This window comes from Phasianus colchicus, chromosome 1 (assembly GCF_987193195.1).
Source record: "Phasianus colchicus chromosome 1, bPhaCol1.hap1.1, whole genome shotgun sequence".
In the NCBI taxonomy this organism is placed as follows: domain Eukaryota; kingdom Metazoa; phylum Chordata; class Aves; order Galliformes; family Phasianidae; genus Phasianus; species Phasianus colchicus.
The window spans coordinates 172,076,700-172,090,044 of NC_143436.1; the positions used below are offsets into that span (position 1 = coordinate 172,076,700).

At 35.8% G+C, this 13,345-nt stretch overlaps 1 protein-coding gene across 1 annotated transcript in view; it reads right to left on the minus strand.

Moving 5' to 3' along the window:
• The window catches only part of COG6 (component of oligomeric golgi complex 6), a 50,184-nt gene that overhangs the window by 22,995 nt on the left and 13,844 nt on the right, over positions 1–13,345 (minus strand). The window contains exons 5-11 of the mRNA XM_031615598.2: positions 12,602–12,713; positions 10,212–10,294; positions 9,921–9,991; positions 8,817–8,910; positions 4,802–4,930; positions 4,602–4,693; positions 571–635 (exon numbers count right to left, since the gene is read on the minus strand). Of these exons, the coding sequence (XP_031471458.2) occupies positions 571–635; positions 4,602–4,693; positions 4,802–4,930; positions 8,817–8,910; positions 9,921–9,991; positions 10,212–10,294; positions 12,602–12,713 (646 nt within the window). The remainder of the gene's footprint in view (positions 1–570; positions 636–4,601; positions 4,694–4,801; positions 4,931–8,816; positions 8,911–9,920; positions 9,992–10,211; positions 10,295–12,601; positions 12,714–13,345) is intronic.

A 13,345-nucleotide genomic window follows, 5' to 3' on the forward strand; every position in this document is an offset into this window, starting at 1 on the left:
TGCTAGGTATGTTGTGAACACCAGCATTTTATACCAACTTGACACATTCATGAAAGAAAAATCTACTGAGGTCTATTAAATACAAAGACAGTAGCTATGGTTCAGTAAATCCTTAGGAAGTCCACAAACAGTTGAGGAGGCTATTCTGCAGAACAATCTTTCTGCACAATTCCACAACATCCTTTAAGAAAATAACATGGGCATGACCAAAAAACAGGGTCCTAAGTTAAAATGATTTTCCATCTGACCAACTACATCTGTTCCCATGCTCTTATCCCAAAGCTAAATTTTTGCAGGTAAGTACCACTGAACTTCAGGAAAAGCAGAACAGATCAAGATACAGATTTAGTATCCTAGCACCTCCCCCTGTATCACTACTTCTAATTAGACCACTAAACACATTCCCATGAACTACAGAACCCTTAATTTTGAAGGGCATTATAATTTTTGAAGTTGAGAATCCAGTTGTAACTAAGGAACAATGACAATACACTGCAGAAATGTTCTGAGAAAGAATAACAGATTTTGTTTTAATATATTTAGAGTTCTAAGAAAAGCAAGATACCATACCTTTAGAGGCCTGCAAACACCTTCAGTGATGTGCCCAACTACTTCTTGAATATTTTCTTCCACACCTACAGTGAATGCAAGCACATGCTAAGATTATGCAAATTGAATTCTCTTTTCTTCAAGGCTATAAAACAAACAAATCTAAGAGCTACTCTTCCATAAAAAACATTATGAACGGCACGTTCTTCTCTTTACAAGACTAGTTTATACCTCCACTGAACTTCAAATCTAACCATTAAGAAATAGTTGCATGACAAAACAGTCCTGAAGACTCGTTACCTTATGCTACGCAATTGCTTCCTAGCACAACACAGTGCCTGGGGATTTGAGAGAGAAGGAACAATTGGAAGAAAAATGTTTTAGCCAGAAACAGTCACAGTGATGTTCAACTCTAGCATTTCTTGCAACTAAAGGAAAAAAAAAGGAGGGGGGGAGTGAGATGCTTAAGGAGCAACAGTACCTACCATTATGAAAGGCCTGAACTGCAAATATACATGTCTGACAGTGACGTGCTCATGGCATTGTTACAACTTACATCACATATGTATCTTCACACTGTAGCGTACCACAGCATTAGCAAGTGCTTCATCCCTAGCAGCAGTTGAAACTAATCTATCAGAGCACAAACTATATATGAAAGAGAGTATTGCCCTGTCTTATCATGAAACACAAAATTAATTGTTGCATGGCAACCAGCACTGTCATAAATCAATCAAACTGAAAGCAACAGATCTTCAAGCTCTCACTTCAGTAACAACTCGGAATAGATTTATGGAGACAGCAATAGTTTAATTCTAATTTAAAACTTGTCAACAGGAGTTCATCTTCAGATGGGACCCATGCAATGAACAGTAAACAAACTGACTGTGATAAAAATCAGGCAACCTGAAGCTGTATTTTACAGATCTTGTTTCACATTAAAAGAGATTACCTCTCAAAGAAAAAAATTATAGAAGATTAGAGACGTGTGACAATGCCTCTTTACATCAAGACAGGTGAAAAACCACATAAGCAAAAAACAACTAAATTCAGTATGGTGGTCATAGCTAAGAACTTCAACATTCTAAATTGGTACAGCCATAATAATATGTTTATATTTTTATGCATTGATACTTATGGAGAAAGGGAGATTACAAACCACAAGGTTCATGGCCTGCCACATCATGGCTAACTCCCCAACACATCCTAATAATTTACATATTTCTTTGGTAGGAACAGCCACCTTTTTCTGGTTCATCAATATAACAAGCACATCTCTGCAATCATGCTTCTCAACCAGACTGACTCATTAACAAGTTCTTGGGTATGAAATTTTAGCTGCAAAAATAAACAAGTTCAAATAGCAAGGAACATGGAATTACAATTTTGGTATAATCGTATGCTTGTGCCATCACATACACTTTCAGATCTAATTAGAGTATTTTAGACTTAGCAAAGAGCAAAAAGAAATCTTCCAACACAATTGATTATATAAGTGTTGCAATTATTAGCAAGTCACAGTGACATGGAAGAATTAAGATTAAACAACTCTTAAGAGACGCAAAATCACTTTCATGTCCAGTACAATGTAAAATCATCGACCGATTCTGAATTTTGCAGTGCTTAACATTTTAATAGCTTTTTTGGCCAGATAAATTTTCAGAGGCTAATGTTTGCAAGCTTGTAATTTTAAAGCTTTTCAAGTTACTCAGGAATACTTCATTATGGGCTATAGATTCTGTTCTTTCTAAAGTCAAAATAGCAAACAGCTCTCCACAATGGTATGCACAGGTCTTCTTCCACTGGGACCAATCTACATCTGTCTCAATCCACAGATAGACATGTCGTTTTTTTTTTCTTTTATAAAGAGAGGGGGAAGATATTTAACCAATTCAATTCAACACCTTCTCCATAGTCCTGATATTATATAGGGCTTATAAGAAGGACTTAACAGTGATCTGAACTCAGAGATTTCTGACTTAAAATAAAATAAAATAAAACAGTTCCACCTCCAAAAAACTATTCAAGGTGAAACTAGAGATAAAAAACATTTGACTGGCTAGTATAGGTGAGATAGTGTTTCCCTACATTTCACCTTCAAAATTGCTCATCTACTCTATGTTAGCTGCTAGGTCTCCCTCTACAGGGAATAGGGAAAAAGAAAATAAAACAGTTTTGATGAAGAGTCTCCAGAAACGCCTGTACCAGAGCTATCTTTTGTTAAAAAGATTAGCCCTCTGGAAAGCAAATCACTCTCATTATCTATAATCACAAATCAACAAGATGTCCACTTTTAAATGGACAAGTTAAACTAACTTCTGCTGCAGCCTGTGCAACCTGAAACTGTACAACAACATAGATAATTCACCTCAAATCTCTCAGCACCACACAGACTGTACACACTCATCAGTACCAGATTAGGATCAGTTTTTATACGAAGCATAAGATCTCTATCTATTTAATCTGAACCATAAAGCTGCACTTCCCACTTAAAGGTTCTTGCTATACTCAGTGTTATCCTGTTAAGTACTGTTTCATCTTACAGATCTTATCCTACAACCATGCTCATCATCAGAATTTTTTCCAAAGACGCAGAGGAATAGTTAACAGATGCATCTTCCAGGCTTTGTTGGCCCCATTGTGAAGAGAAGAATCCCCCTTTGCCTTTTCTGAAAAGTAGGCAACAGCGATCGCAAAGCACAAAAGCATATATTTTTGCTTATAATACTTTTGCTTCCAATACTGAATATTTTGTGTATATTGGTCTCTTAGAAAGAGGTTTTGACCTGGTGATTTTTTCAGATTTTTTTTTTCTTGTAAACGTTTCTATTCTCTGTATTCTCAAGTATTCTATTCTCTGTATTCTCAAGTAGTTTAGTCTGACTTATGGCCGAAATTCTCTAAATATATCTGCTTAGAAGGTCACCACATCTCAGTCTGACTTCCAGCCAGAAGGAATCAGTAGTTAGATAAGCACTGCACAAGGAGGTGGGATAACTTCAGAACAGAATGGAAGACTGGGCAATAGCACAGCCAACTGCAGAACCAAATGCAGTACCATCTTCTGTGTGGCCAACTTTTCCTGAAAGACTCCCCAGTTACAGCAGAAGCATTAGATTAGAATTATCATCTTTTTTTTTCTCTACCATACAACCATCATGAGGCCTACCTTATTGTCTCTCTGAGATACTGCCAGCAAATTAAATTAACTTCTGTAGTATTCTGTAACTGTGTTTAAAAAAAACCACATTTCTTTCCGATTTGATTTACAGTTCCTACCTCCTTCAAACAGCCTCCGTGCTCATATATCTTTAATTACAAAAACTATTTTGTATTTCTAGCAAAAAGAAAAATGAGAATGCATATTAACTCTAAATCCCAAATCAGGACTCAATTAAAACTCACAATCTGAAAAACTCACCAAAAATACAGATCAAACGTAAGCTCTTCCTTGTTACAACTGAGCAAATGTTTTATTTGTTTAGTAAGTCTGGCTGAAGCTGTAGAGGCCAATCACATTACAGCTTCTACTGAAAAAAAGTTCTCAAATCATGGTCCAACGTACTTAGAGAAAAACTGCTAAGAAATCTGCATGAGAATCTATAGTTTCATTAATAAAAGAGATATTTGTTATTAGCTGTATCTACAGTGGCCTACTTTGACCTTCAGAAACCTATTACTTGACACGTGAAAATTCCCTTATTTGTAGCACAGGAACAGAGAAAGGAATAACAATTCTCAAAAAATAACCTTATGATAATATGTTCAGAGAGATATACTTACAGTTTATGGACCATTTTGAACTCTCAGCTACAGTCCAAAATGACTCTTTGTAAATTTAGTGTAAACCTATTGTAAGTATAGTAAAATGAAAAGAATGCAATTTGAAGTATTCGTCTTTGGTAAGGACTTCTGACAAAAATGCAACCATATGATATTCTAAAGTTGATTCCAGGAAAACGAAAACTTAACTCACAAAACTTAAGCCCATTCACGCTTCTTAACTTACTTGCTTATCACTTCTCAATATACGTTTTGAAATCAAGTACTACCTTGAATAGTTACAAGTTTTAATATAGCTTCTAGATGCTCTTTTTCAGAAGCTGTAGCTTGATGCAGCCAGGCCAGCATATCTCCTACATACCTAAATAAGACAGAAATTTCTGCATGAATCAGGGGTTTATGGTGTGAGGGATTCAAAGTGTGAACAGGCAAAAGAAGAACTATTCCTTATACATTCTCAGTACAGTACCTCAGAGGATCATGGGAGTGCATTTCAATAGGGCGGGGAGTGCCTCCCAGACCTCCTCTGGTGAGAGCATCTATAAAGCCACGGACTACAGCACTCCTTCGAGCTGTTCCAAATTCATCTAGAGTGTACCTGTTATCAAAACATGGAAATGGGTAAAACAAAATAGTTCACGTTATCACATTTAATCTCTTCAGTTTTACAGATACTACAAGTCTGGAGAAGAGGAGGCTCAGGGGAGACCTTACTGCTCTCTATAACTACCTGAAAGGAGGTTGTAGTGAGCTGGGGGTCGGCCTCTTCTCTCGTGTAACTGGTGATAGGACCAGAGGGAATGGCTTCAAGCTGCACCAGGGGAAGTTCAGGCTGGACGTTAGGAAATACTGCTTTTCTGAAAGAGTGGCCAGGCACTGGAATGGGCTGCCCAGGGAGGTGGTGGTGTCACCGACCCTGGAGGTGTTCAAGGAATATTTGGATGTTGTGTTGAGGGACATGGTTTAGTGAGAGCTATTGGTGATAGGTGGTTGGACTAGATGATCTTGAAGGTCTTTTCCAACCTTGGTGATTCTGTGAAGTCATCATTTCTATAGTTCTAAAAAACTTGCACCAATGCTTCCACCATACAGCATTCAAAAATTCCTGACATTATTGACTCTACATAAAAAAAAATTATAGATGGTTTTTCCTTGACCCTTCCATTCACTTACCACACACAAATAAATAAATGAAAAATCATTTCCATTTTTGCACATATAAGCATGTACTGACAGGTCTGGGACTCCTGTTCACATGTGGTCCACAACTGAATGACAGAAGAAGCAAACCAATGCCACAACATGAAGCTTCCTCCTTCCTCTAGATCACCAGATAGTTAGTAGTGACAAAGTTATCTGCACATGGGTGTTTGATGTCAATCAGATGAATCTCAGTTACATATTTAAAGCATGGATAACTGGAACTCAGACTGCATAATCTCAAATGGCATTCTGATAATAGAGAAGGTACCTAGAAGGTACACACAGCTCATTTTTGGAGAAGGCTACTTTCCTGTTGGGGCTAAAGCACAATAACAACTGATGGATGTGAAATGAACAAATGAACACTGCTAACATCCTTGATTTATCTGGTTAGAAACAGGAATTTAGAAAGCAATGGAACAATTGCTTTTTTGAAGAACAGAATTTAAGTATTTTGAACATGATCCACTAACTACAATAAGGAAAAAGAAAAAAGACAACATTATCCCAACATAACAGAAGAAATGCCAAAGAGTAGGCTTGGTGTCACTTACCCATGACACCCAGCAGCTGAACAGATACAAAAATAAAATAATAATAATAATAGAAAGTATGTTACTCACTGACTGAAGTTAAATAAGTAGTGTGCTCACAATTAAACAATACACTGAAATAATACACTGTGTCATACACATTTCAAATTAAGTTCAATTAGATTTTTCTTATACTACAAATAGTTTAATGAATCATTCATTTTTGTTCTTTTTTTTCCATCTAAGTTACTATTAAAGGGGGGGAGCAGAGTGAAGAACCTTGAAATTTCTTTTTCAGTATTCTTCATACCCTGTACTTTCTTACTCAGATAGTAAAGATATGTTTTGTGTTTGTTTGTTTTTTTTAATAAAAGGTTGATAAAACAAATTTAATCAATCATTACTTATAAAATTTATGCAGTTAAATACGAGAGAAATCTAGAATCCATTGACCGCCCACAGTCCAGGAATAGCAGCGTTACAGTGTTAGGAGATGTTAGGAGAAAGCACTCAAGCTTTGCCCCCTCCAATAACCAGCTAAGTCATTACAAATACAGCAGAATAATATAACAGTGGGACTGTAAGACCCATTTGATTTGAATTCAGCAGTTAGTAATGGTAATTTTGGTTTAAAAAAAGAAAAAACGCAACTCGTTTTCATTTTGGTTTCAGTAGAAAAGGGATGACAATGCTGAAATCCTACATGTGTAAAAATTAATTAGTAACAATTATTTCTACTAGAAACACACTATTTAGTATTATTTTAGGGGAAGAAAACAACACTTAGACTCTTTTCAGTCCAGTTCCAATTAAAAAAAAAACAAAACAGTAAAGTAATAATAATCATTTGTGAGGGGAAGAAGAAGGCAGTGGAAAAGCTGTGGAAATCAGGGTGGAGGATGGAAGAGGAACACTGCTTTGAGCTATAACTCCATGGATTATCTATTAAACAGTTTTCAATGTTTGTTTCTGTTAGAAGTACAAAGTAAAAAAAAAAAAAAAAGTGAAATATGTTTTTCAGATCTGTCCTTAGTTTTCAAAAGGCCATCCAGGGTACAATCTTTCTGTCACCTTAAAATTAACATCACAAATTTTTGTTTATGTTATCTTGTTTCTAAACTGTTCTTCTCTCTTTCATCCAATCAAATTGCAACCTTTATCAGATGCTGGGACAGTAATTTGGAAGGGAAGCTAGGTTTAGCTTATACTTATATGAATAACAGCAATTAAAAGTTATTTTCTTCTATGATCTAGTTTTTATATTTCAAGCTCAGGAGTTCGAATGTACAAAGGTATTTAAGTTATCTTTAGATTTAAAATACAAAGCATCAGTACTGCACTTTTGACTGTGGTTATCTATGGTAAGGGAGACATGGTTCCATCTTTTACAATATTGTTTACTTTTGCCATTCTGGGAAATATAAAGCCTCCTGCCATTTATTTCTTTTAAAACTTTGGTAACATTTGTATTGTTTATTAGAAGTTAGGAAGAAAATGAAGTCTCTATTGCAGATTCATTTTAAAGTAGACAGCTGTGAGTTTAAACAGAAAATACTTTAGTTTTAGTTTTTGCTGTTTTCAGTCAGTTTAAAAGAGTAAAACTGTAATTTTACAAAATTGAAAGAAGCACCATTTAATAAAATATTTATTGCAGAAAATACAAAACATATTTCTAAAGAACCCTATGAAATGTGAATGATCCTATACAGCTGTAAGAAAGGACCTGGAGGACAGACCGTGAAAAAAAAAAAAAAGGGCTCTCCAACCCCTTGCTTCAGCCTAATGTAGCAGCTGGCTGCAATGTGTGTAAGGAGCAAAATCAAAACCAAATCTCAAAATCAAAGAAGCTAGATGTACCAGAAGTAACGGTAGAACGGTATCTCCTCAGGTATATGGTCATTCCAATATAAACAGTTCTTAGAGTGCCACCTCGTGGTTGTCTACAAACTACCATTTAATTTACATTAAATTCTGACCAAGAACTGAGGACTACTATGTATCAGAGGGGATCTGATTAATGTTTCTAAGTATCTTAAGTGCGGGAGGCAAAGAGACATGGCCCACCTCTTTTCAGCAGTCTGTGGGCACAGGACAAGGGGAAACAGCCATAAACTGAAGCAGGAAGTTCTGCACCAATGTGCTTCCAATAACCCTTCACAGTGAGCACAGAAACAGGCTGACCAGGGAGGTTGTGAAGTCCCCTTCTCTAGAGATATTCAAGACCCATCTGGATGCCTACCTGTGCAGCCCGCTGTAGGGGGGCTGGACTCCATGACCTCTAGAGGTTCCTTCTAGCCCCTACAATTCTGTTATTCTGCAATTATAATTTCTACAGTCATTATTGAAAAATGCTCTCACTATCAGTAGTGCTTCAGCAAAAGCTAATTAGCATTTATCAATTTTTTCACTTTGGGAATTTAAATGAGACAACCATGTCATTTGGAAAGCTTTTTTTCTCTACAGAAAAACCCTGCAAGGAGAGCAGGAAAAATTCAGATATAAACAACAAGTCTGTCATTTTATTTATAAAGCAAACAGTTTGAAGAAGTCCAACATCTACTATATCATAAGTATGTCAAAGAAACTTCTGAATTTTAGATAGTTTGAATATGTTTTTATTATTTCTTTTCAAATCTGATGGAAGACTAAATTGTCACTGTCTTTTGTATTGCAAATCATTGCAGTCTTCAAGCTTCATAGGCTGAAAATACTAATTTCTGTTAGAGATGGTTATTAACACTGACTTACTTGTAGAGAACAGGTCTGTCTTGTAAGGCTTCCATGGCTTGAGCGAGAACTGGAGAAATGTCACATGATTCTTGTGTCAAAGTCCTGCACTCATCTATAAAATATCAACAGATATAAAGTGCCTTCTTTATGATGCAATACCTTTCGTACATGGCTGACAAACAAGAAAAAGGGCTACAAATTCAAAGGTTTCTGATTCTGAATTGAAGCCTCCAGAATGTGCTACCTGGCCTTGTTTGTATTCATGTAATTAACTTCCCCTCAGTACACTTCTGTAAACTGGACATCCATCACAAATCTCAACAAAAGTAAAAATTGAAGAAAGCTTATTATCTACTTGCACCCACATACAAACATTAAATCATTCAACCATGAAAATTCTGTCAGGCTTCTTTGTAAGAGATTGACACATCCCAGATAAATCACTGAGAAAAAAACAGAACAAGCATTTAACCAAGCTGTGAGGGTTTTTTGTTTCTTTGTTTTTGCTTTCACTTTAATGATATAACTGTATAATCTTGCAAAGCCCATGCAGGAATTTTGAAATCACATAAACGAAAACACACAACAGCATAATGCTGCTGAATTTTTGTTAGGATGAAACTGCAACCACTATCTGAGACTTCAGTACCCACTGAAGAACAGCCAACAAATTTAATCTCCCTTTGCACTAGCTTTTTGCACACCTCTTGCTGTCAATGTCCTGACCAAACTAATTTAAAAGCATCTACATTTGACACTATTTAGATGTGATACCTAACACCAATGCTTGGATCCAGACGATGTGAAAAAATAATCACCTATAATGATTCAGAAGAGCATCCTAATAAAATAGGTTGGTTTTGCTTGTTTTTAAGTAATATGCCACTTCTCAAAAACCAGACCTTTCTGGTGACCTGTAAGAAACTAAAATGCAATACACTTAGCAATTTCCTTAGACTATCTGACTGTAATAACCATTTAGTTCATAAAAGCTAGATTTTAGACAATAAGAATGAAACCCAAAGCCTGGAAAATGTTTTTGCTGAGTTCAATCCGCAACAGAGAATTAAAAGAATCATCATCATCATCATATTCATACAAATAAAAGAATGGCAGTCCTACTTTGAGTCCATCTGTAAAGCCGCTCATAAGACGTCTCTTGCAGTAAAGCCATCTGTTCCATAATTTCCAAGCTACAAGATAGAAAATTTTTATTTGCAAACACTATTCTAGGTAGTACTACCAGAAACATGTAAGAAGTACCATTATTAAAAGTATGAACATTTAAAGGCATTACTATTCTTCATTTTGATGTGAAATATTCCATAAGGTCATGAGAAATAAAGAATAAGACCCTGCTGTAACTTTTGTTTGTAATTAGCAAAGGTTATCTTGCATTTCAGTAACACTCACCCTGCCCTTTGCTGATTTGTCCGGAGGAGAATCTTGACATCATCATGTATTTGTTTTACTCTTCCCAAAGCCTTGAAAAAGTCCTAAGCCAATAAATAAAATAAACACAGGGTTAAAAAAAAAAAAAAAGCAAGTTCTCATTCACACCTCTTGCAATTTATACTCCCGCTTTTAATTTCATTTTCATGTTCCTTGCAGGTCTGTGTTCCAAGTGCTGCTTGTAAATTTCAGCTTCCCTGCCACTTCTCATCCTTCATTCCATCTTAATAGCCTCATGACATTTTTCTGTCCCATTGCATCACTCCTTTCTGCAAGAATTTCTTATTTTTTTTAATAGCCACCAAGATGTGCTTTTAATCTGTCTCATAAGGCGTACATTCTACATTTAGTATCAATTTGGGGAGATTCTTAGGGTATTACTAAATAATGCACTATCATCCCCTTATTAACACTAGCAACTAAGGAGTAAAGTGAAACATCATAGAGCACAATGATTACATTATTTTTATGTTTTGTTTTCATATAAGGGTAACAACTGCTAAGAAAAATTAAGCCTTTACAACATACTAACCCAGGATTTCCAGTGTAACATTTCCATCTCATACAAAATATCAACAGTAGTGAAGAAAAAAACTTCTAGAAGACATTAAGGTTGGAGCAAGAAGGTTATTTTGTTACTATTTTAAAGCATTAATGGAAATCTACTAACACTATCCAACAGGTCTCATTACAAAGTCCTCTTTCAAACATTATTAAGGAGACCGGAGATTGAGATGTAACTGTTTCTTTTGCGACTTGAATACAGTTTGCCTAGAAGAGTTCCATTCTGTTTCAAGTCATATAAAGTTATGTATTTTAAGAAAAATAGTTAATTGATTTAACACATTGTCTTGCAACAACTGTGTTGAAGATCATGTATTTATAAACACCCAGAAAACATACATATAAAATCTCCCCAAAACTGAAGTCTGACTCCAAAGTCTGTGCTTTTTACCTAGGCTAGAATTGACCAGAGTGCTTGAAACTTTATTACTGAAGTTTGCAACTTCAGTAGCACTGGGATGATTCTATCTGTTACTTCTGCACATTTTTAGGTACTAGGTCAAAATATCAAAAGGATTAATCCTTGCTCTGCTGCAAACCAAGCACTCAGTAAATAGCATAGCGTTGCTATCACTGTTCCTTGCAATGTGCTTTTTAGAAACCTGAAGGTTATTTCATGATAATGGTACAAAAGCATACAGCAATTACTCAAGTGCACAACCATTTAACACATTCCATTTATGCTTTCATTAGCATTGTTTACGGTTATCTGTTTCACGTCTTCAATAATACTTGAACTGGGAACAGGATGCCTGTGGGAATGAGATACTATGTCTCAGCAGGTAGTCTGCATTTAAGTAAAGGTTTCTATGCAACTACAATAAAAAAAATCTATTAAGTATACTCAGTTCTCTCATTATTCAGTTCACTCGTACTGCAGAACAATAAGCTGCCTTACCAAAAAAATGAACTTTTTCAAAAACTTGCCCTGGAAGGTGGCTGAAAGCGAATCAGCACCTAAGCTTCATCAACAAAACAATAAAGAGAAAGCCCCACATTATATTGATCCAAGTTACTGAATAATAAATAAATTTTTATATATACAAATATTCAGTATTCAGTAATATATTCAGTATTCAGTAATATATATATATTCAGTATATATATATACATACCTACATACACACACCCACACACAGAATCGCAGAATGGCCTAGGTTGAAAAGGACCACAATGATCATCCACTTTCAACCCCCCTGCTATGTGCAGGGTCACCAACCACCAGACCAGGCTGCCCAGAGCCACATCCAGCCTGGCCTTGAATGCCTCCAGGGATGGGGCATCCACAACCTCCTTGGGCAACCTGTTCCAGTGCATCACCACCCTGTGTGTGAAAAACTTCCTCCTGATATCTAATCTAAACCTCCCCTGTCTCAGTTTAAAATCATTCCCCCTTGTCCTATGACACACACACAAAAGCAGTGCTACTTAGTACTGAAGGACATTAATTTCTCATTTGCTTTATTTGAGCATGTAGTAGTTTTAAGGCATCTTTGCTGAAAACTGAGGTTCCCATAAAGGTCTTTTTGAAGTGCAGGAATACACAACGGCTCTTATTGCTTCTTAAACTCAATATGCAAACTAGACTTTAATGCTGGTTTTCTTTCTCGCAATCAGAATCTTTCACCACACATTTCAAACTCATCAGAAATTCAGCACTGTGTTAAAAGGTACATTCCTCCATAAAAAAAATGAAACTACAAGCTGATAATAAGATCTCGTACAATTCAGTGAGGATGTTTTTACATTTTAGTTCGGGGCAAAGCTTTTAATGTTCACTGAGTTACCTCAGTAATTGGCTCATCTTTCGTGCCTCGAAGGAGGTTCATTTCATCTGGTGTCAGTTGGAATTTTGCTATGAACGCATCTGCAACTTGTGCTTTCATTTCTAGTCTCTGACTGCAATAAAACAAAGTGAAAAGGACATTAGCCGTTAATGCTTATCTCTGATTCATTTTGCATATTCATACTCTTGCAAATATAATAAGCACTAGAAACCAATGCTGTTAAACTCTAATAGTACATTTTTGCCATCAAACACTTGAGTCGCATCTTTATGTACAATTTTCCATTACCTTACATACATTACTGAACAAAAACAATGTAAAGTTAACATATCTGAGAACTAATACATTCTTTCAAAAATATCCCCTTCACGTTTGTATCAGAAACAATCTAATCCGGATACTTTGTACTTGAACAATTTAATGATTGCAATTATCTCCTTTCCAATTCATCCCGGAAAGAATGAGTTTTAGGCTCCTGTTCTCAGAAAGACATAAAAAGCTCTAGAATCCAAAACAAGAAAATGATCATTCGATTCATCCAGTTTTCTATAGAAGGGTGCATTTCTGTTTAACAATATACAGATGGGATACAATTTTACTAATCCCACAAGCAATCAAGACATAATGGCTAATTGTCTTGTTGATTACCCTTCCTGAAATAAACACAGCAGGGATGTAATATGCAAATGCTATGTCTCACAAGCAGCAGCACTTTTTTTTTTTTTTTTTTTTTTTTTACAGGTG